At 45.6% G+C, this 25,393-nt stretch overlaps 1 protein-coding gene across 1 annotated transcript; it reads right to left on the reverse strand.

Annotated features, from left to right (window-relative positions):
- Window positions 1-90: 90 nt before the first annotated feature.
- Window positions 91-24,810, reverse strand: LOC124776329 (tribbles homolog 2). Its single transcript, XM_047251267.1, has 5 exons — window positions 24,622-24,810; window positions 23,672-24,349; window positions 20,830-21,119; window positions 1,708-1,899; window positions 91-1,603 (listed from the first exon to the last, which is right to left on the reverse strand). Exons 2-5 carry the CDS (start codon window positions 24,023-24,025, stop codon window positions 1,363-1,365), a joined length of 1,077 nt encoding a protein of 358 aa, XP_047107223.1. The 5' UTR covers window positions 24,026-24,349; window positions 24,622-24,810; the 3' UTR covers window positions 91-1,362.
- Between the last annotated feature and the right edge of the window lie 583 nt (window positions 24,811-25,393).

The following is a 25,393-nucleotide window of genomic DNA, read 5'->3' on the forward strand; positions in this document are numbered from 1 at the left end:
AACTAACAAATCCTATGTCATTGTGAGATGATCTGCAGAGGAATAAATAATATTTTCTCTTATGTGATATAGAAAGTAGAAAACTCACAATTATTTTGAAGTAATTATTTATTACTATTACTAGTCATAAACTAACATATTCACGTAAACTATTTACACAGGAAAAAAAATATATGTACATTTCAGTTCTAGTGTGACATTTGACAGTACACCTTCCTGAGGGCTATCCCACTTCAAAAACAAAAAAAAGAGATCACAATTTTAACTGAAATATCTCTTCAGACCAGGATGCAATGGAAATTGTGGCAGACTCCAAAAACCCAGCTCTGGAGTGGGTCGTGTAAGCGACACTGGCACTTTTTTTTTTCTTTTTACACCAGACGTTTTTGTACTAGAAATTTTTGCTATTTCAATTAACATACCAATACTTTTAGATCTTTGGTTGTGTCATTTTTTTGCATCCTGGTACTGATAATCAGTCTTTAAAACATAACTGAGTGATTCTGATGGAATACAAGAGAAGATGCGGTTTCCCACAGATGGCAATGGCATTATAACTGCCACTTAAATTTTAGCATTATCAGTCCAAAAGTCTTACTGTAACAAAATAAAAATTAACTTTTTGCTACTGTGATGTATTGCAATATCACACTTTTTGTACCACACAACATTCATACTTTCAAAAATGCCTTCTGGAAGATTTGTTAATTGCTACAATATGCACATCTTGCATAACATGCCAATGAGATCTCTTGCAGCAACCGTAAGCTCACTCTCTCTCTGCCACACACAGACTGGAAGCACACTGCAGTGAGTACAGGTGCACTAGGGGGGGCAGGGCGAGTGAGGGTCAGGAACTCAGGGAGGGGGTAGTCGCAGCAGTAGGACAGGCACAACAACAACACTACTGGGAAACAACAAATCACGGCTAACACTGCTAAATCACACACATACTAATAAAGGAATATTCAACGGGTACATGTAATCTTTACAATTTCATAACTGATGCTGCTTTGTGCCTGCTCCAGAAGAGCAATGAAGTCACTGATGATGTGTGACTCTAGATGCAAGACACAGGTAACATTGTGCCACAGCAATTATCATATAAGCCAAAACTACAACAATAAATGCGCAACATAACTTTTTGTGAATAACACAAAAATTTACGGTCAATTCATTTTAGAATGACATTTAGGATATTTATGCTCTATGCAGGATACAAAATGCAGCTCCTGGTCCCAGTCAAATTTCATATACATGGCTGTGGAACCTGAAAATGGAAATAGACCCACAAACATCCTTCACGGTTTTAAATTTTTTGGCTTCCTGAAGAAGTCTATAGCAGTCCCTCGGGAGAGATGTTCACTTTGCTTTGAATACTGGAACTACTTGATCGAGCCGCGAAGAGCTTTCCAACTGTTCTTCATTTGCGAGCCACGGGTGTAGCAGCACATCCTCAGCAGACAGCCTTTCACTGGGTTCTCGACGAAGCAGGCTCCTAATTAAGCACTTTGCCCGAGATGATAGGTGATCAGGAATGACGAAATGGCCCCTGCTTATTTTAGCAAATAGACTGGCGTGTTCACTATCATTGAATGGATACCTGGAACAAAGAAAGGCAAATGAACATCAAGTGACTTCTGGAAATATATGCCGAAAAATTATCAAGAGTTTAATTTGTGTTTGTTTTTGAAAGATGATGATTACCTTCCAACTAGCATAGTGTACAGAATTACACCGAGACTCCACATATCAGCTGCCCGACCCGAATACTGTGCGTGACTGCGTAGAATCTCTGGGCTGACGTACGCCGGACAACCTCGCTTATCCTGTAGCAAATCGTCATCCGGATCATCCAAAACAACAGCGTCTTCCAAAGTCTCCAGCTTCAGATGCGTTCTGCAAACAAACAAACTGGAATTAAATTTATGCACAAAAATGGTGGAGACAGAGTGACACAGGAAATTTAAAAGTGATTATTTCTTGCCAATCAGTTCAGCAGGAGATGCCATGCACTCGTTTCCAAATTTAATACTCGACTCATTGTGTAAAACCTTTGGCAAAATTATGTCTTAATTAAAATGCTGGCATAATCTAATCATTAAGTTAGTAATTATACAAAATACTGGAAACTATATTTCTGATGCCCCAGAAGCTGTCAGATAAGTCACAATTCCCAGTGGCAGGTTGCCTAAATGACTAATAATATTCTTTGATGAACGGGACAATTATTCTGACGCAAATATCGAAGTACTTAGACGCAAAATTTTACATTGCCACGATTTTCACACAACACTCAATTGCAAACGCACAGCTAAGTCACTTGAAATACTGATTAATATAACAATTTTCTCCCTCCTCCCCCATAAAATCCTAACTTAATTGGGTTGCGCGCGTTTAAAAATACGACCCGAAAGTGTACTCTTGACTACAAATTTGACAATACTGTGTGTCCGAGTGCGATTTTAACAATTGGCACTTCAGCTGTGCACGATTACGATTTTCTAGTTCTACCTGCACTGTCGAGATTAAGAGGTCGCGAAATGTAAATTCACGTGTGAAAAAGCCCTGAATATTGTGCGTCACATGGCGACACGTCCTGCTCTTTCATCGATCTGTCGTAACTGCAAACAGCTCGTTTCCTGGCCGCCGCAGCCGTTACTCAACTCTCCATTCGAAATACGTGACGTCAGACCTTGCAAAACCTTCCGCTTGCCTGCCGTAGCCATCTCCCCTCTTCACACGCCAATCCACCGTCACACTGACAATCCCACAGAGGCGTATGTGTTTAAGTTCGAAATGGGATTTCGGCGTTTACTACATCAGTATACGACAATGAAATTAGTTTTTACCTGCTGTTCATCAAGGAGAGAGTGGTCCATCGCAATACCTCTTGACCGTATTCAAATACTTTTCGCGAAATGCGACAGATGAGCGCCCTGGAACCGTAAGCGCACAGATGTGTGCCAGTTTATGGCAGCGAAGAATGGCTTACGTCAAAACTCCATCGCCGCTACGCCCCGCAGACAAGAAACAGACGAGACGCAATGAATGTTGCTCAAGTAGACGAAATAAAGCCGAGTGGTATTTCACGCTCGGCCGTTTCGAAATAATTCTCTTTTGTAAAGCACGCGTCTTTCGGGCACCGTATTGCGCAGGCAGCTCCACCTGCCTTTCGAATCGGCTTTCCACGAGTTCACACGTTGCGCCACGCTAAGTGACTGACCCGATATGCCGGCGACAGCGAACAGATTCTCGCGCGCGGCCCTTGTAACAGCACCTGGGACGCCGCAAATGCAAATCCAACAATGAGTGGTCGCGACAATGACGACACGTTTGTACAACTGCCACAGGCCGACCTAGTAAACACGTCAAGCGAAACAAAAATGGCGTACCATCTAAATCTGTGGGGCTTTTTTCATTTTTTAGCACACGGTACAGTTTGGGGACGTTGGCGGTGAAATCGGTAAAAGTGCGCTAGATCAGGGGGGAGACTGGCCGATGCGGCACGGGTTGCGAAACACGGGCGGCCCATGGCCCGCCGGCGGATCCACTCTCTCCGGGCGGGCAGCGGGTTGACTGAACCCGGCCGGCATCCGGAGAAAGCACGGGGAAAGTGGATGCGCCCAGCGCCAGCCGGCCTACTCACAGGCGGACAATACGGACTTCGTCTCATTTTCAGTACGGCCTACTCTAATAGAAAGTGTTCACACTTCACGTCTACTGTTCACCTACACCGAGCGAGGTGGCACATTATTAAACTGCACTCTTATTCCGGAACAGCGAGGTTCAGGCCCCGCCCAGCCGTCTTATTTCGGTTTTTTCGTGATGTGCGAAAGATAAGTGCAAAACGATATTTCTTACTTGCTACTCTACGATCTGTGCGGCTCAGGGTAAGGCTGTACTCGCGCCAATGACTGTTTTAATCTCAACTTTTTTTTTAACAATACGAATTAATTTATGTTCCGATGTTAGTAATGGGCACAGATTAGGTCAAAACGAAGTTCCCTATTAAAACTAAGCGTCCGAGACGTCTGGATGAGACACGAATGCCAGGCAATGAGCAGTGCTGATTTTTTTTTTTAGTATTCACCTTAATGAATGCTGACCAGGACCCACGCTTTCTCAGCAAGAGTATGCAGGAGAATTAATACACTATGACAACATCTGAAATACATCCGATTGCAATGATACTATAGCCCCAAAAAAATTGCTGGATTACAGTTTGTACTGCGCGCGAAGGATCGATTCCATGCGATTAACACGTTTTCAGCCCCCACAGGTTCCCTTTACACAGGGTCTTTCTTAATCCTGAGACGCCATTATCTCCGCTTGAAAAACAAAAAGTTGAATTAGAAAATTAACAAGATTTAACGAAACAGACGCTACCCATACTATCTACGGAAGTGAATACGAAAACTGCAAAAGTGGTGAAAAATATGACGATTTCAGCGTTAAATACTCGACAGAAAGACCTTCAATTGCTGCTCACTAACATCGAAGCGTCAAGTTACAGTCTCTACACAACTTCTTTTAAGACGCTAATGCTGGACTCTTGAATAGATGTATATACACAACGAAAAAACACGCAACTTTAAAGGGCCCTCACATGCTCAGAATAATATTGACCGCCTGACAGAAAGATTGGTATTGACGGTTTGTGCAATATACTGAAGACTGCAGAGCTTTATTAAAACTGACACCCACGCAGTATATTGTGCAATACAATGCAGTTTCTGCGTAGACCGAGAGAAAGTTTCGCAAAGAACTACAAAAAGTAAAGTGTTAATCATCAGGAAGTAGTAGGTGGATGATTTATATGGAATCGCCAAGTGGTACTTTGGAGAAATGAAATTGCCAGATACCTCGTTTTCCAAAATAGCTGCGGAAGCTAAAGATGGTTTGCGTTCTGGATAACGTTAAAAATCCATTATTTTCCCCCATTTAATTTCTAGCACAGTTTTTTTATGAAAGCAACCTTAACACACATTTCTGCTAATTTCATTAATTTCTCTCTATTTTAAACCACACTGTTAAGACCTGAAACCGTTCATTACTTGTTCAAACATTTCCGTATTTTTGCTCGCAGAGACATTTCCTTTTCAGTTTGCCACTGCCTTATCAGAACAGGTTAGCGAGTTTCTTTCGCGAGAGCCAAAATTTTCTATATTCGTGTAACATGCAAATAAATTTATTAGCACTACATCCGACAAGATAATTCAGCAACTGTGCTGATATCTAAAAATAAACTACTTTTTTTAAAATTTGTTAGCAGTTACGCGTTTTTTTTCGATGCTTATGATATGGCTATACAGGGTGAGTCAAAAAAGGCTTTACAACTTTGGAATAGAAATTTGAGATAACTTACAGAGGGGTATGTCAGTTTACAACAAGCAAACTCAAGATTCACATAGAAGTTTCGCTTTGGTTCGACATGACTACCATTTGTGATGCGGCAAACACCCCTGCGGTAGTTAATTTCTTCCCACACTCGCGGTAGATCGGGCATAACTTTTGTGTAATGGCAGAGTATATTTAATTTTTCATGTCGGTGAAACTGTTTCGCGCGGGACGATCATACACACAGTCTTTGATGAAAACAGTGGTGTCAACCAAACACGGCGAGCACGCTCCCTACGAGTATCGGGTGGCGGAATGGGGAACTGATGCACTACGTGAATCAAACTTCAGGTTGTTCGCTACAAAATGGCACATTTAAAGACTCTGTAAGTTAACTCAAGTTTATAGATCCTTCCAAAGTTGTAGTCATTTTTAACTCACCTGTATTTATTTCTGGTCGCGCCAGACCGCAAGTGGGTCCTTGGTAGGAGGGAAAAAGCTGACTGCACGTAACAGCCACGGAGTAACGCAATGGGCGAAATCGACCGGTAGGAGGTAGTCGATCCCGTCGCGACATCGGCGTGCGACCTATCGGTGGCCTGTGTGCGCTGAACTTTGCGGCAGTGGACAGCTGTTTCGTAAGAGCTGTAATTGGCTCCGGCGACCACACGACTGCGGCACAGCGCAGCGCGTCTTCCGCGTTGCCACACCAGCAGCTCGCCAGGTCGATACATATTTCGAGAGGAGAGGAGAGGCAGAGCCTTACGTAAGGCCCAAGAGACGGCCGGTTTCTCCAACGGCCGCTGACGATGCAGCAACATGAGCAGAGCCGACAATGTGCAGGTGCCCGCCGGGGGCCGTTCACCCCGGCCGCAACTGGGTTAAGGCCTACTTCAAGGATTTCCCAAGCGCCGGCGCTCTCTCCCGCCAGTCGCGGAGACACACCACGGTCACGGACTTTCCTACGCAGATCCTGTTCTGCTTTGTTCCGCGTCGCGCTTTCTACGGATCCAGGGTGCTAGTGGCTCCGGGCAGGAAAGAGTGTGGCTTCTACAACCCCAGCTCTCCAAATAACCAGTGCACGACGTCGTGGAGGGCTTTGAGATGGGTGCGGTGCCACGATCAGGTCTCTCATTTCTCTCTCCCATGTGAGCTGTGAGAGGCTCGCGAGAAAAACAGTAGGAGGCTGATGCGACTTCCAACATATCAAAGTGGTATCCTGTGAGCTGCCGGCCGGTGTGGCCGAGCGGTTCTAGGCGCTTCAGTCCGGAACCGCGCTGCTGCTACGGTCTCAGGTTCGAATCCTGCCTCAGGTATGGATGTGTGTGATGTCCTGAGGTTGGTTAGGTTTAAGTAGTTTTCAGTCTAGGGGACTGATGACTTCAGATATTAAGTCCCATAGTGCTCAGAGCCATTTCAATCATTTTTTTTATTCTGTGAGCTGAAGTCTCTTTTGCTTGTGCCTTTATACCGCGGTCCGCAGGGTCGGCACGGATTTTGGAAGGTTAATGGTAAGGGGTGGCCGGATGCCCTTCCTGCCGCCACCCTGTACCCCCCGGGATGGAATTAGTGTACCCCACCTGTCTGCGTCTAGCGTAATCCATGGAATAGTGCAGACGTGTTCCGATGTCTGCGAGTCGTGTAGCTAAGGTGGGGTGTGAGGACCAGCCCGGTATTCACCTAAGGGGATGTGGAAAACCGCCTAAAAAACACATCCCGGCTGGCCGGCACACCAGCCCTCTGCGCGCCTACCAGAGCCCAGGATGGAACGCATTAGCGCCCTCGGCTGACCTGGCGGGTTCTGTGAGCTGAAATAGAAATAATGAGTCGCTGGCTACAAGACAGAGCACGCAACAAAATTACAATTCTTTGCCTTGAGAACATTAAGTACATACTCTAATTCACGTAATTTTCAGTGTAATAAAATAAAATTGAATAATCTATCGGCTCCTGAAACTACTTGTAGCGCACTTAATATGTCACCCTATAGCCAACCACATTACTGTGCCCGAAACAGGCCATGAAAGCCCAACGGTACCGACCAGCCGCCTTATCCTCAGCGCACAGGCATCACAGGATGCGGAGATGGAGGGGCACGTGGTCAGCACACCGCTCTCCCGGCCGTATGTCAGTTCACGAGACCGGAGCCTCTGCTTCTCAATCAAGTAGCGCCTCAGTTTGCCTAACAAGGGCTGAGTGCACCCCGCTAGCCACCAGCGCTCGGCAGACTGGATGCTAGCTCAGCCCGACAGCGCTTAACTTGGGTGATCTGACGGGAACCGGTGTTGCCACTGCGGCGCGGCCGTTGGCTATATCCAACCACACGAAGGGTGAAAACCTGTTGGGTTGATGGAATATACTGCTGGGTTCTAGCCGAAGACTATGAGCTAAACAATGCCCAACAGTACAGGTACTCTACCTTATTCCCATCACTAATTCGATTGGTAAAAAGTACAAGCCTGCATAAGAGATTCCAATAACTTTATGACGACGATTGAGAGGATATAGCTCTCTTTTGGATGTTAAATCCAAGTAACTGTTAGAATGTGCAAATATACATGGGATTGTTATTACCGCCGATTTTCAGTTGCTTTTGAAAAAATGAGCTAAACTACGATAGGAAACATGCTGCGTTTGTTACATGACGGGAGCGGCTGGACGAAGGCGTGCTGAAAATATTCAGTGCAAGAGAAAAACCATGTAAATTGTTAAATAGCAACCACAAAACATTTTGTAATGCAGTCGATCGTTCAACCAACAATGCACAAGATTCCATATTAAACCTAGGCGGAGAAAGTAAATGAAAATTGATTACAGACGTTCGGTGCAAAATTTTCAGCTAGTCAACGAAAAATAATTACTAACTGGCAATATCAAAAATATTCTTCAGTGTCAGTTTACGCATGAGCATATTCTTACTGTGGCTGATGTCAGTGAACAGCATTCTTTGTACGATTTTATTGCTCAGTTTTCTTTTTATGTCCACGCAACGTCTTTCACAGTTATAGTTATTACCGCATGGGGGTGGCCCCCACACGTGTCGGGCACGTTCCAGGACGGAACCACTGCTTTCAATGCCTCACTTCCGGCACCTACGATTATTCCCGATGTGGCGAGAAACGATTTTCCTCTCCTTCGAAAGCAGTTTGTCTGCATGCGGGAGTAGAGTGTAGGGTGGAGGATGAAACATTTCCAAGCAATCTGGTCGGTGCTGAATAAGGGCTCAAGAACACGGCAACAATTCCCAGGTCCTGGAGAGTGTTGTTCAGAACGAGTGAGTACGCTTTCGATATAGGAGGGGGCGGGTCTGCGTGACGTGTCGCACGCGTGAGCCATTGGCAGTCTGCGTCATCAGCTGTGACGCACAGGGTGCTGCTCTCGATGAACCACCCCAGGGCGGTGGCCTGCAGCCAAGAGCCCAGGAGGCGCTGACTCACGCGGCCAGCATGGGAACAGCAAAGGGGGACGGGCTGAGAGCTGTGATTAACACACTGCTTACAGTTCAGACTCAGGTTTCACGAGCTTTTGCTAAGTGAATTCGAGACGTATACGTCACGTATTAGGGAAAAGCGACACCCCACAGCGGATGAAACTGGTGCTGAAACGCTTGGGTAAGCGAAGAGAAAAAGTGGCCAGGGTCGAGTTGGACTTGCGCACTGACGGTTCCGTACAAAATTAATTATGTATATAGACAGTTCACCCGTTCCAGGACTTTTACGATATTGACAGTTTTTGTCTGTTATCGACATTGATACTAGGAAGACATCGGTCCCAGTGATTCCAGGACTTTCGAGGATGTTTCAATGTCAAGTTTGAAGTCTGATAACAAGCGCGAGAGAAATGTGTTTTTCGTATGATATATTATCAAATTAACAATTTCGGATTTTTGCTTTTACTTGTACGCTGAAACTATTCTTGCCAAATTTCATGATTCTAGACCAACACGAAGCACGCTTTGCGATTTGAATGGTATCAAAATGTGACAAATGGTCGTATTTTGACTGCACTGACTAAGAAGCTTCAGTTTTTTTTTTTTTTTTTTTTTTTTTTTTTTTTACATCACCAAGGGACCGTAGAACTTAATGTGACAAATTTCAACTTGGTATCTCTACTCGTTCCTGTGAAGTATCTCTACTCGTTCCCGTGAAAAGTGTTTTGAACCATCTGAACAGACAGGCGGACAACTAAGTCATTAGATAAGGGTGCTGTTTTTACCGACTGAGGTACAGAACCCTAAAAACAATTGTGTTCTGCAGGAGGCGAAGTTACAAAAACCAGAAAGCATTTTTAACTGAAAAAAAATCATGCCTCAGCATTTAATTTTTTCAGAAACGAAATCTAATTCAGATTCCACTAAGTTTTCAATTGATCCAGCCCGGAATTATTTTGGCCGAATGGTTAATTACTTACGTCGGTACGAAGTGCTAAGTGCCAACCCGTTTTACGTGTAGCAGCCTCGACAGTAGGAAGTTGGTTACAGTACGCTTGTTCGCCCACTGTTTGAATACTGCTCAGCAGTGTGGGATCCGTACCAGATAGGGTTGACGAGCTTTTGTTGAGGTTTCGAGAACATACCTTCACCGAGAAGTCAAGCAGTATATTGCTCCCTCCTACGTATATCTCGCGAAGAGACCATGAGGATAAAATCAGAGAGATTAGAGCCCACACAGAAGCATACTGACAATCCTTTCCACGAACAATACGAGACTGGAATAGAAGGGAGAACCTATAGAAGTACTCAGGGTACCCTCCGCCACACACCGTCAGCTGGCTTGCGGAGTATGGATGTAGATGTAGATGCCTGCTGAAATGTGGATGTTTCTGGTCTCTAAACGTATCTTCTTCTGGCTGGGAAACTGCATAACAAGTTGTGGGAGAGGCATCCGAAATGTAACATTCTCCTAAATCACGCCTGGGAAACTACTATTATGATTTTCTAGTGTCCACAGTTGCGATTTGGGCCTCCCGTCGGGTAGACGGGTAGCGTGGTGCAAGTCTTTAGTTGACGCCAGTTGGGCGAATTGTGTGTCGATTAGAGTGAAGAGTGCTCAGTTCCTGAGCGGAGAAAATCTCCATCGCTGCCGGGAATCGAACTCCTTCTTTGTGTTCTGCCACGCTAACCACTCAGCCACGGAGCAGGCAGCGTCTACACAGTGTTACGACGTGTTTTAGTATTTTGACCATGGGCGTACCCAGCGAGGGGCAGGGTACTGTTTTATTTAATAAGAAATGCTGCATGTTTTTTCGCATTGTACAAGTGCATTCTTGTATTTAAAATTGTTTATTAAAAGCAGTTTTTCACTGGTTTACTGTTTTATTTAATAAGAAGTGCTGTATGTTGTCTCGAGTCCTTGTTTCCTGAGACAAATATGACCTGCCCCCCCCCCCCCCCCAGTTCAGATCCTGGGTACGGCCCTTGATTGACCCCAATTTCTGGTCGCTTCCCCCCCCCCCCCTCCCCGGTTGTTTACTGCCGAAAATTTAGAGATGTTGCTTTGCGTCAAACTAGCAAGTTACTTCGCCTGTCGGTGTAGCAAATGCTGATTTTTGGTCGGCACGTGTCCTGGGTTCTCGCAGCGACCGAGAGGGAAGTAGGTGGTGGCAAGCGGAAGCTCCGGTGTGTGGGCCTCTATTTCTGAGGCTGGACATCATCACGGCAGGGATGGGGCGCCGGCCATTCACCGGGGGTATTTGCGTCGCCAGCGGCGGCCAAGGCCGGCGCCTTATGGGGAATGCGGCTGTGGCGGTAGCTGCCGGCTATTCCTGGCGCTGACGACAGCCGCCACGCCCGCAAAGTCAAGGGCTCCGGCGGGGCGCCGGGCTGCCGCGCCGTCCCAACATGTCTCCCTTCTCTCACAGCAATCACCAACATGTCCTCATTGCAGGCAGTATCGGTAACACAACATCCCTCGAGCAAAACAACGGCTAGTTTTTATCAATTATATGGCCTTCCCCATTTTCCGCCACTTCAAACAGTTCACCTACTGCCTTTCTCCACAGCTGTTTACCAAGAACACATTTATACCTAGGTACATATACACCTACAGCCCGATTAAAATTACTTGTCGCAGAAGTCTGTCACTTGTCACTACAGTGTTGCTACATCTGCTGCCGGCTACCACTTGGTCATAGGCGACACATTAACACGGCGGGTCACTACAGAAATGCTGTTAATGTTTAATGCTGACCAATATTGGAAGCGGCCGCCGGGAGGGTATGACGGAAACGGAAAATGCTCTGCCGACACGTTTTGCAGCCCTGAAGTTAAACTCGTGTCTTAACCTAACCACAACCTCGCGCTGTGCAATGTGTCCGAGAAAACGGCGATCAACAGTCTGTGGCAGGACTAAGATCATCATCGCTTTGTTCACGGCTTTTAAAGCTAACTTCGACGAGTAAATTCAAGACAGGAAAATTTCATATGTCTGTCTGCACAAACATCGTCCGCAGCAAAATTTCAATTTCAGCAGTAAAAGCAAACTAATTTCTCAAGCAAACTAATTTCTCGCTGTCACTGGTTACCTGAAACCATCCTCACATTGGCTAACGTCCTGGTTGACAATTCGTTGGTTGCATATTTTAGGGATTCCAAACGAAAAACAAATATAGTTAGAAAAAAAATAAGAGCAAATAAAAAAGGCAATACTATGATGAAAATGACGCAGCGAAGTATTAGAAACTAAAAAATAGTTTCAAGCAATTCATTGAATAAAAATGATGAAGTCTTGATTAGATTCAGAAAAATAATGAATTTCGCTGCCATTGCAGTGACTCGAGCCTTAGACCTTTTCCACGGGAGGCTTACACTGACCACAACGCTATGCCGTTACACTGCAAAATGCTCTTGTATTTATCACTCTCTGGGGTCCCAATCGGAACGATTGACAGTCTTCAAAAATACGGCTTCGCGCAATGTCGCGAGAAGCCTACTGCACTTCGAGCTCTGTGATATCAATAACTATAAATGACGCTAAATGGCGTCTTCTACGGAAGGAAGCAATAGCGTGTGGTTAGCGCCGTGTGTATTTCGTTAGCATCGCACGCGCGCGATCGCGTGCGTGTGATGAAATACGAAACAGAGTCGGGATCCAAACAAATCACGAGGGACAGTGGAACGAGAAACTTCTAGTGAACTACTTATGGCAACGGCGAACAGTTCGACTTTGACGTTGAGCGTTCTGATTGGAGAAATCTAGCTACAACGCGTGAAGTGTCAACTATCGCGTAATTTTTATTTGACTAACAACATCGAGCAATATTAGATTAAAAAAAAAAAATACTAAACCAAAACTTCGTCTACAGCACGCCAGAGACATTGCCAGTAGCGGGACCAGAAAAAAAAAATTTACGTCTCTGAATCATTGTGCTGAAGAATAGTCAGATGATGGGCCGGCAGAAGGAAGGACGAATCTTTTGTAAGACTAACACAAAGGGGGGGTAGGGGGGGGGGGGTGTTATGTAGGAAGGTGACGTGTCGCAGGCGTGTGCAATTGGCACGCTGCGTCATCAGCCATGACGCACACAGGGTGCTGGATGGGATGATCCACCCCGCAGAGCGGCAGCTGAAGCTGAGAGCATGCTCTGACTCATACGGGCAACAAAAAAATTGTACGAGGGCTCTTCGGAGAGTTCGGTACGATACGAGCTTTGCACGGATGTGTTCGGCAGTGTTTCTAGTATGCCTGTCGATCACATCACGTCGCTCTTTTGAGTTTTGTGCACACAATGAGCACGTAAAGATGCCCACGATAATGTCTCCCGTCAACTATGAGTGGGGGGGGGGGGGGGGGGGGGGAATTTCGCTCGATTTCACTCATCCCCACAAAACGTAATTGTTACGCATTTCGCCGGCCTGAGTGGACAAGCGGCTCTAGGCGCTTCAGTCTGGAACCGCGCGACCGCTACGGTCGCAGGTTCGAATCCCGCATCGGGCATGGATGTGTGTGGTGTCCTTAGGTTAGTCAGGTTTAAGTAGGGGACTGATGACCTCAGAAGTCCCATAGTGGAGGGGGGGGGGGGTTGCTTGGGGGAAGAGAGCAAACCGCGAGGTCATCGGTCTCATCGGATGGGGAAGGAAGCCGGCCATGCCCTTTCAAAGAAACCATCGCGGCATTTGCCTGGAGTGATTTAGGGAAATCACGGAAAACCTAAATCAGGATGCCGTCCCTTAGTGCTCAGAGCCATTGTTTGTTACGCATTTCCGTCTTCAGAACAATTCTCGGCCGCACACTGCAGGGGCAATGAAAACTCGCCTGCAGTGTTTTCGATGGGAAGTGTTTCTTTTGATGACCCACCATACAACCCAGACTTGACACCCCCTGATGTTCATCTCTGCTCACATAAACCGCTGGCGATGATGAAAACACTTTGGCACAGACAACGAGCCGCAGCTCAGCGTAGAGAAGTGGCAGAAAGCACAGGCGGCCACCTTTATGACGAGGATATTGGAAAGTTGGTACAACGCCACGACAGATGTCTAAGTCGGCGTGGTGACTATGTACAGAAGTAGCTGGAAGGTGCAGCAAACTGCTGCATATAAAATATGTTCACTGTGGTTTCCATTTCGCTACCGATCGGACGTTACTTTCCGAGTACCTTTCGTATTATAGAAGTAAAGATCGCATGAGAAATCCGCATGGTAGTGCTACGGTTTCATTACATACAGATGTAAAATTAAAAATACATCGCGAACTACATGGATCTGAAAACTAGTGGACAAAGCGGGCCGAGGAATGAAGAGCACAGAACCTACCGAGTCTTCCGGTGTCCTTGAGATTTAAGGTCTCTTATGTGGGTGTGCACTGACATAACATGTTACTGAAGCGGCTACAGCCGTGAAGCAAAACGAGCAAACGGCAAAAATTTTGCAATGACAGCGACCGTCTTCACACAGTAGTAAAAAATTGTGGTGCCCTAAGAAAGTTTTCCAAGTGTACCTACACTGCAGTACCACCAGAAAGTACGCTGTGGGTTCACAACCATTACTTGATTATTTCCTCAAATATTACATGTGGTTTACAGTGGCACGCAGTCCGACGCCAATGACGCGGCCATCGGGTTCTCACTGCGTCTTACGCACAGCCGGCAACCCCCACTGAAGTCGCCGACGTCAGCAGCTGCACCTGCACCTGCGGTGCTGCGCAGCTGGGAGCAGCACGAGAAGGGCTGCGAGGGCCGACGACCGGCGCGCCGGGTTGCGACAGTGGCCACTGGAGGCGCGCCAGTCGCCGCCGCCTTCCGCTTTCTCCGGAGCCGACAACGCGGCGCCCCGCCACTCTATTCAAGGCCGACGACCGGGCACGGCACTTTCTTCCCCACGGCTTGCGCCGGAAGTGACAGTGACCCAGCATCGCGTCTCTGCCTCTCCAACCTCTGGCGCCAGGGAGCACCCACAGGAAAAAGTCCGGTGGCGTGAGGTCTGATGATCGCGGGGGCCATGTCCTACGAGCACCTCCGCCAAATACCCGGCCGTCCAAGAATTCATTTAAATATCCGTGCACAGCACGACTTGTGTGTGAGCGCCCCATTATGCTGCAACAACAAGTGTAGCTGTATGTTCAGGGGAACATCTTCAAACAGGCCGGGTAGAGTTTCTTGAACAAGTGAGGGTAATTAGCCGACGACGATGCGACTTGTCGTCCACGCAGTCAAATGGGGGAGATGTTTCAGATGACCGAACGACCCCCTTCGATTCTTGCACTTCCTGTACTGATTGCGCTCTCTTTACTTGGCCGCTTGGACGGTGGAAGTTTGTCGATGTCGAATGTTTACTGTCGCTGCCAACATTAGCTACGTAACGGTATTGTGCGCAGTAACAAGCAGCCGTCGTGAATATAGTGTTGAACCGGTGCGGTCTTGTGCGTAGTGATTGTCAATATTATTTAACGAAGCGAGAGAAGAGGCTGTACCTGGTCCAAGTAACAACTCGCCATCAACTTTCGTGTCACTTCTGCGACGTTTTATTATACGTTCATTCCTTTTGCATGCTGTAAGCTGGCAGCTATGGAAGGAGGCAGGGCTTGCCTCACCAGCCAATCTGCTACCTTCCACTCCCCGGCATCCTCCGCTCAGGACTCGAGTAAAAGTGAGCTAGCTGTCACATTCCATTAGTGACAACGCATGTGTCATTGACAGCCGATGGTATGATCACGTCCTGGTTTAAAAAAAAGTTTAACCTAGAGAAGTATCGTAAACAGTACAGACAATTCGAGGCAGCGTCAATAACCCACGTCGTACGATTGTGTTCCGGTTGACAATGGTTCACTGGGCACCAACTCTATTCAGAACCATCTGTCGACAGTAACTAAAGCCATAGACAAACAGATTGTAAAGTCACGACTCCAACTTGGCTGTTGCATTTAAGATTTTAAATTCACAACAGACAAACCTGTCTGTACCTTGGTTTCAACCCTTTCCCTTTTATTGTGTGCTCGGATAAGCTGATTTACCGATCAGTTCCCATTACAATCGTCCCTTGTCAGGACAGAGTTAGCTATTGTCATGTTTGACTACTTGAAACGAGTGGCAGTTGTATAAATTTTCGTGTTAGCATTTGTATTTATGTACAGGTCAACATTCAAGATAAGTTCACCAACTAAAATGAGTTTTCCTGGAGGGCTGTCTTTCATTCAATAAAATTATTTATAAGTCACTACTGGCCAGTTTCGACTAATCTGTCATTTTCATATGATCCATTCTTCTCGCAAGGGTACATGAAATATTTTAATTTTAGTACTGATCGACAGTAAAAATATTGTACACTCCACATACATTGGGGATTCAGGCAGCCAGTAAAATACCGCCACAAGGTAGCAACATTGCCGTGTAATATACTTAGGATTATCCGGATAATTATTTCAAAAGGAGAAGAGTATGATAAATGCAGTGCTATTTTAGGACACGCTAATCGCCCTGTGTTCTCGATGCCGATTACGCCGTCGGCGACGCCACTGCCGGAACAAGTGCGGCGAGTGCGCAAGCTGAAACCGCTTGCGTCAGCCAGCGCGCAGGTGAAGGTCAGGTTTACCCCTACCACCTCCCCACCTAATGTCAGTTATTTTACACGGCTCTGCGCTGAAACGATGGCGCCGGCAGCAACAGTACCCACGTACAGCGACTGTACGTCACTATACACTGCTGGCATACGCGAACACAGCACACACCATGTCGATAATATAGACTACTAAAAACTAGCAACATGGAAAAAGCATAAAAATGGCATGCCAGAATACTGGAAGTTCACAAGGTGCCAACTGGTTTGGCCACAGCTCAGATGCACGACGTACGGAAATGGAACACTGAGGTCAGCTGTAATTGGCGACTTCTTGCGGCACGGCAGCGGTTTGCACACCTCCGACGGCCGAGACCTGGTCTACCACGAGGTCATTCGTTACTACGCCGCTTCAGCGGCTTCGAGGTTGTTTGCTTGATCGCGTGATTCAAAAACCTGATAGACTATGTTTCCTCGGTGCCGCCACATCTTCAGGAAGGAAATACAGAATGCCCTCTAAGCCATATTTCCTGATACGAATCCTTACATCATCTACAGACCGTCAACTCGCTGCCTCGTGGCCGTTGCCTGAATCTTTCGCAGACTACTATTACTTCGTTCACGCGGGACTCCGAAACGCCGCCATCTACACGACTATATAATTCGGCATCTTTCCTGTTAAGTAAAGCTCCCATCAACTCTAAGGCTGGAGTGCTTCCCTAAACATGGTACTGCTTGAGGGGCTGTGCTGTTGCCTTTGAACTGCTTTACCCATCATTTATAGAGGGACATACAGCTTAAAGTGGACACCCAAAAATAGGAGCAACTCAGCATTTTCACATCACAAATACTGTCAGATGTGGAACAACTGATAAATGACAGATAAAAATCCTAGAACTGACCAGGATTCTAACCAAGGGCCTGGTAATCTGTCGTGTGGCAATTTACCACTGACCCAGCGAGACTTTCTCGTAACGGGAACAAAATTTATGTCATTCAGACAGTACCCTAGAGTGTTTTCAAACTCCCATTTCCTTTCCCAGACACTGATCTTCCAAAACGGGCAAAAAGCTGCTTGTGCGTAAGTGGCAACTTAACACCGTGTTTCAGATCCTACGGTAATCTGCTGATCTCCCATTATCAGTTGGTTCCAAAGAGGCTATTTCACCCAAGAAGACTACTGTTAATAAACAGCTCTTGTGTTTAAACTGGTCGATTGAAGACAGCTCTCTACAAAGGAGAGGAGACCCGTCCGAGGGTCAAGGATACGACCGGCCGCGTCCGTTGGGGGCGTGGTGTCCGAGGTCACCTACTTTCGGCGCCGCCCGTTTCATTTCCTAAGCAGGCAGGTGGGCCGGCGTTTCGTCACGGACCTTGGGCAGCCCAGCCCACTGCAGTTGCAACACGGCAGAGCACAAAGAGAACGCACGCCTCGCACGTGGCGCCGCCACCAGCTGCAACCCCCTCCCCCCCCCCCCCCTCTCTCTCTCTCACTCACACACTTCTTTGGTCAAAGATATTTGATGGTGTAATAGGGATCTTTGTCAAATGTCGTCTAATATTTGATCAAAAAAGTCGCTCGTCTTCTTTTCACTGCAATGTGACATGTTACCACACGGAGCGCTAGCATCGCTGCATTCTGTCGTCTGCAGTGTTTTTATAAACATTGCTGGTAGATACAATTGGTGTGAGCCGACAACTACAAAATTAATAGAGATGTATGAAGCTGATGAGGCGCTTTACAACGTGAGGCACGCTGAATACAAAAATAGATTACGAAGATTGGAGACCTGACCTGACCTAACTTAACCTAACCCTCTCCTGTAGCAAGGAATCACAGTGTTACAGTGAGCCTGTCTTCTGCAGATGTAGCAGTTCTTAAGTGAATATTGTGCTTTGTGATATGAGGATACACTTCATTGAGCACATGCTCATCCATTCTTAAGTAATTGATGTACGACTTGACGTCCTCCATTATAAGCTCACGTAACAAGTTTTGTTGAATGCTTTTATCGGTCTTAAAACCCACGGCTTCACCCAGGTATGTTTCCTATTTTTCTCCCGCTTCTCTTCCGCATGTGCACACAGTGCAATTGTGGTACATGCAACTGCTGCGGTTGATAACAAGTAGTTGTTGTCAGCCATCTTGCACTTTGACGAAACAGTGTAATACCCCCCTCTAGCGCTACGTCCAAGATCTTTGTCAAATATATTTGACGGAATATTTGATCACATCTTTGATCAAATCTTTGACAAAGAAATTTGATATTGTAATACCGGCCTTAGCGAAAGCCCTTTAATAAGTACAGAGACCACCACTAACACTTTCCAGTTCCTTGGAAGAAGTAAGTTTTGTCATTCGTACAGGCCGTCTTTGCAGAGACAGCTGACGTGTAGCCACTTACAAGACTTTGTATCACCAGCATCTCGCGCCAATAGGTTAAATTCCTAACAGCTGCACTGTGTACAGTTGTGTGACTTCCCAAAACATCTGAGCCGGCATGACGTTTCATCATCTTGCCTCTGTGTGTCTTTACCGTACATGCATTCATCAGTCATCTACCTTGAACAATCACCGAAATTGCTGTCCGCCTATAGGCTTGCATCGCACGAAATGCTGAATCACTTGCGGAACATTTACGTGTCACCGACACTTACGTACCAAAGTAATTGTTATGCAGACGACTGTTTTCTTATTCATCGGGCACCCATAATCACTCTTCACATGTAAAAGCTACTTTTAACAGGCCCGTTTTGACTGCAAGTACGTTCATGAAAAAACGAGTAGGTGCCCGTTATCCTAAATTAGTTATTGGAGATGGCATGAACGTGCAGAATATTCCCTTTCCGGGCTGACGCTCATAGTATCACGTTATTTTTACGTAAGTCATGGGATCAATGTTACTTATACACAATTTTCGCGTCACACTGACCCGACAGCTGAGAAATAATCGGAATAGACATCTTTCTTTGTGGCAGTACTTTCCCCTCAAATAAAAATTTAATGCAGTGCAAGCTGTATAAACGCCCTCCTTGTATCAAAGTAGTGATTAAACAGCTAATCTGTTTATATAATTTACCAGCCCTTATGCTAGAAGGTTGTCGTTAGAACTTTATTTTCAAGGCCCGGAAAAAAAACTTATGTCTAAGTCTGCTAGAAAATTGCATCTAACGTCTAGATCACGGCAAGTAGCAGTCGCAGCTCATGGGCTGACAACCCATCAGTTTCGCCTAGCCAGTGGGACGAGTCTGACCTATTCAATAAGAGGCCAGAACAGGGGAAATGTATTCCTAGCGCCGACGCTGAAGTCTTTGTTTTGCTTGCTATTTTTTGGTGTGTTAGTGAGTAATATTTTGTGATTATGGCTGCCACTGCGACAAAATGGGCTGATTTAAGCGAATTAGTTCTGCAAAGCGATGCCATCCGTTGGTGCATGTCTCATGGATTAACAGCAGAGACACGAAAATTTATCATATATGGTGGTGAAATGACTAAAGATTCGAAGGTTTGCATGGATGGAATTATCTGGAAGTGCAACAAAAACTGATACTTTTTAATAAGTCGATCAATGTTTTTTAATTCAACCATGGAAGAAGATAGAGGCGCACGTGCGATATATTACAACACAGCAGAGAAGTATTTCACTTTTTTCGAATATCATAGAATGCGACGCTGTCTTCGGTTTGCAGTTACTAGCACAGTTTAAACAACTGCGGCTCAAACAACGAGTAATTAAATTTATAATCAACGTTTACAACAGCTTTTCACACTCTTCCGAATGAATCACTTTGAAACACGTCCTCCGTCTGCAGCTCTCTCATTGGCTGCATAGCACGACACAATTGACACACCTCTTGTTTCCACCATACCTCACGGCAACCGCCGACAGAATTCCTTCTACACTATACTTTTGCTGTTAATGGCGGATAATGGCTATAACAACGTGACTCAGGCGTTAAAACACATTGTATAGATAAACTCATGTTACTGAACTGCTGTGCAACTAAAGGCAAGGTACGTAAGATACGCACAAATTATTACAGGCTCTAAAGCAAAATCTATTGTGTGCGCCGCACCTTGCGACTAATAAAAATATATATTCTTCCATTTACGCACGTCCAGTTCATTATTATGCACGAGATGCGTTTTTTTGATTGTGTGTGTTGGCAACCCACAGTGCTTTTGCTATAAATTCTATGCAAACATAAGTGGCACTATTACACTATATTACACAAAAACATTGGTATATCTACATCGTTTTGTATTTTCATCAACTATTGAAGTTCACGGCCACAAAATAAAAAGACCTGAATGTTCAATTTTACATAGAGCTTCTGTCGCCGCACGCCATGAGTTGGCAACAGCCCACTATCAGTTGGCTGCACTGCACAGTCGCAATCGTGGCCAGACAGCAGAGCCATCTGCAGGCAGTTCTGGTTAGAGCCACGTAACGAACCAGACGAATGTAACGCTGCGGTAAAGCGGCACTGGTACCAACCTGGCGGCGTCAGCGAAGACGAATTTGCGCAGCTTGAGATCTCGTAGCACGATGCCCTCCTCGTGACAGGCGCGCACCGTCTCGGCGATCTGAAGGAACAGCTGTCGCGCCTCGTGTTCGCGGAGGCGCTTGCGCGTGCGCACGTACGAGTGCAGGTCCCCGTGCGCCTTCGGGAACACCAGGTACAGGAAGCTGGGGCCCAGCACGACCTCCCGCGTCCGGTTCACGTGCGGGTGCTCGTCCAGTCGATGGTGCGCTGCCAGCAGGCCGCCCGCCTCTCGTCCCACCACCTGTACCACCAACACAGGCTTAGGCCACGCAATTTGCGGCCCATTTCCTAACGCGCAAATATTTCCCGTGATGCCATGACGTCTATGTACGTGCTTCGAACACGTAACAAATGTCGAAGAGTTTGCAGCATAATTTGCAGATCGTAAAATAGTTCAGTCGCAGAGGTGCCATCACCGTCGTCTACAGATTTCGTAACATCCCTCTCGATAATTATTTGCAAAACGTGACAAACAGTGAAAATTATTTCATAAATGTACAACATACTCGCAGATCTCAATACAAATTCAAGTTAATTTTTCAGGTTTCTATTTCAGTTCATGTCATACTAATGCTATTTATCATAAAGGGTTAACTCACCTACAGCAACAATATCGTTAGAAATCCATGACAAAAAAAGCAATTCTGGGCAACACACAAGAGTGAAAACTAATTTCTATTCAGCTGCCCCTTCACGTAAGCTCACAGCTATGTACTGCACCACAGCTTTGACATTTCATCAGCCACCACAACCTCTGTGCAGCTGGTCGTGCTCAAACCCGGGAGAAAAAGTATCACCAGGCAACAACTAATACTTCAATACTAGTAAATATATACTAACAGACAACTGTTGACAAAACTTACTGGCAGATTAAAACTGTGTGCCCGACCGAGACTCAAACTCGGGACCTTTGCCTTTCGCGGGCAGTTTTAATCTGCCAGGAAGTTTCATATCAGCGCACACTCCGCTGCAGAGTGAAAATCTCATTCTGGAAACTGTTGACAACTTCTGCATATTAAGAACATTACGCTGAAATTTTCAGAACAAAAATCTCGTGTTGGTCGAAACACTGTGGCACCATATTGGGCAACTTGTGTATAAATAAATCACTATTATTACTCCGTGACAAAGTTTAATTTGTGCTTTTCGCATTCCTCATCAATGGCTAACGCACTTCCAGTCTTTATTCCTGTAGTGCGTGACAAGAGATACGAGAAGTGGTCAGAGTGTTACAAGCAATTTGCGCCCCACTTTTTCCCGACGGTGACGAATACGGAGCGGCGAGGCCAACCTGCTGACCTAGTTGCAAATTGGGTGCACTATGGCGACATTTAAATACAGCGCATTAACTACCGTTCAGAAGGAATTAAAACACTTCACCGTTCACCCCAATCGCGACTATATTGGAACCGATAACAGCTATCTCGCTTCGCATGGGCAAATAGAGCAGGAAACGGCCACTCAATCAATTTCATCTCCATTGGGCCTGTTGGGGAAAAAATGTATAGGCACGACACAGATGAGCAAGGTGTTCTTCAATCTCTAGTATCAATCTGTTCAAGTGACAAGGGATGAAATTTCCCTTTTCCGTGGAACAATGTTGTACAGGATGGAGCAAGATTAAAACGCCTGTTGGCCCGAGTTGCACAAGGTCTCCAGTTTACGCAAGCACAGCCGCAGCGCTGCTAGCGCCAGCCAAGTGCAGCGGCAGGCCGGAACATCAGGCCAAGGTCAGCGCCGACGGCTGAGAGCGATTACCGCTCATTCGACTGTCTTCCGGAGCGTCTATGTTGCAGGCGCAGCTACCGAAGACATCACTTTTCAACTAAATGTTACAAATGCATGTACAAGTACACCGCTGATGTTAGGTCCTGCATTTTGCATTTTTGATTATTTTCTACATGATAGAGAAAAGTAACTTTAGGACCTAGTGAACTGTATTGGTTCTGCAGGAAATTCAAGATAAAAGTTTTAAGGAAGCCGATGTAAGTATGGAAAAGATCGCCTGCAGACGTAAGAAATAGATCGACTGTAAACGAAGTGTTAGACGGAGTTTGCAGTCATTTCAGTGAGTTATATCCAGACGGCTGTTACGACTTTTAAACACACACACAATGGAAATCTGTTACAAGACAGAAAAGTGAAGTAAATGCAGCGTCGTCTATTTGCCAATTAAAAGAAGTCTTCTGATTAATTATGTTCACGTTGGTTGCTATGCAATATTTTATTTCAAACGGTTTGACGCTCCAAAAGGGACACGTTAACGCTCATTTGCTCTCTGACGTTCAAAAGTCAAACAAAATAACGTACATACATGACGGAACATCAGATGGTAAAATTGTTTTATAAATATTCCGGCATTCAAGCCATGACTTAAGGCAACCATGGAGAAGGCAACGAACGCGATGTGTGCCTTTAGACTATTGCAACGAACGGATTTCTTCTACAACCATCTAAGTGACATTAACGCTAACGTCAAAAAAAGATGTCGCGTCCACTAACCTTCCAAAGATTGTATATACAAACACTAAACGCAAATTTTTATACTAAAAATTTGTTTTCGCCGATGACACTTCGTTGTGTCAAAAGCCCATAAAACAAAGACGGGCATACGCAAGTTAAGGATGTTTCCGTTACCGCTTTTAAATAATAAATAAAAAACACAAACTGTTATACACGCCAGTGTCAACAAAAGCAAGTCAATTTGGGGCAGCAGAAGCAGTTTCTATTCATAGTGAATCCGAAACATATGAGACAAATTTGACATGGTGGTATACACAAATCAATTCTTACCTTACACACGAGTTCCTCTTGCGTATGGACGTTAATACACCGACACAGCGTGCTGCCTTCAACTTGCTCCAGCATCAGGTACTTATCGGCGACGAGAGAAACTGGTGGGAACTGTCTCGAAGATGGTGACACAGGTGGAGGAACAACGGGGAGGTTCGGGCACAAGCCACCCTGGGCCACCGGCGGAGGCGCCTGTGCATCAGGCTTGAGCAAATCACAGTCCGCGTCACTGACGGCATTCTGTTGCTGCAACTGTTGTTGCTGTTGCTGCTGCTGGTCTTGCGGAGCAGCCTCTTCCTGATCTTTCAGCCTTGAAATAGGCAGGTTAAAGGTGGGAGTATTTTCCACTTGCATTTGGATCTCCTTGGCAATTACACACGAACACAAGATATTGCAGTTTGTACTATATAAACACCTAATTTACGGTTCCGCACACGCGGATCACTAAATATGCACGTAAACACTGTCACTGGAAGACTTTACAACTTCAGGGCCGTAAATTGTAAAGCACATAACACAAAACGATGTTATCCGATTCCACCCTCACGGAAACCTTCGGTTTCTGTAGTAATTATTCACGGATATATAATATCCAGATTTTAATACAAACTCGATGACTTCGCCGTCATCGAAATGACGGATCAGCGCCCTTTTGGAACGACAGGTCCGATTCTTTTCCTGAAACAGAAGTGTTAAATTCGTTAGCATTCGGCGGCTACCTCCAACTCAATGACTGTTACTTGTACATCTCTACGAGTATATATATCGAACGTATGGTTGTCTCAATATGGTGTAATATCAAAGTAACTTACTAATTGCAAAATAAGGTGAAATATAATACAATATAGCCGTACATAGAATGTGTTAATGCAAAGAATACTGCAAGTAAATATTCTGAAACAAGTTTACGGAACTTCGAATGAAACAAAAGAACAGATAAAACAGCTTACCGTAGTAAAGCTTGTTCCTGAGTGGATATCGTTCCAAAACTTGACCGTCGGTACGAGGGATGTTCGTCTGGCCCTTGCGACAACGTCTCCGTAACCTGGACAGGCCAATTTTTGGGCCGGTCCCCGCTCAGAAACAGACTTCACAGCTCGTACAACACGCTTTACCGCACGCCATTGTGCAACTGAACAGCCGCTCGACGTTGCGCCGCGTCAAGTACCAGCGACTGCGCGAGCAGCTGGAAGTGTATCCCTCCGCGCGAACAAATTCACTTGTTTTAAAGCATTTACTAAGCCTTTAATGCAACAAAACTATTCAAATTACTCATGATACTACTCAAATTTCATACAGAGCCTGCAATTTGGCTTAAGAGTTTAGATTTTCACTTGAACTATTTTATGCTTCCGCGATCTTGAGTTCTCCACCTAAACGGGAAATGTAGACGCTATTATGAAACTCCAATGAGTATTTCGTTCGACTTATGCTATCAAAGCGACATATCTCCAACTGGAGGATACAGCCGACAACTTTTTCGGTGATTTTGGAAAAGTCTCTTGCAAATGTGCAATTGAACGTAACGGAAGGAATCGAATTCTTTTGAAAATCTGGGACAGAGTCAGCAACAAATGTGTTGCTTTTTATAAACGATGGGCTTACTGAAGCAATTTAAAAAAAAGTGACATCATTTTGATGTTCAGACCGTTGTAATTCCCCTCATTTAATCTCTGTCCGTTCCTGTTGCTCGCTAGTAAGATATTTGTCCGCGAAATTCCT

Source organism: Schistocerca piceifrons, chromosome 2 (genome assembly GCF_021461385.2).
Source record: "Schistocerca piceifrons isolate TAMUIC-IGC-003096 chromosome 2, iqSchPice1.1, whole genome shotgun sequence".
NCBI classification, from domain to species: Eukaryota; Metazoa; Arthropoda; class Insecta; order Orthoptera; family Acrididae; genus Schistocerca; species Schistocerca piceifrons.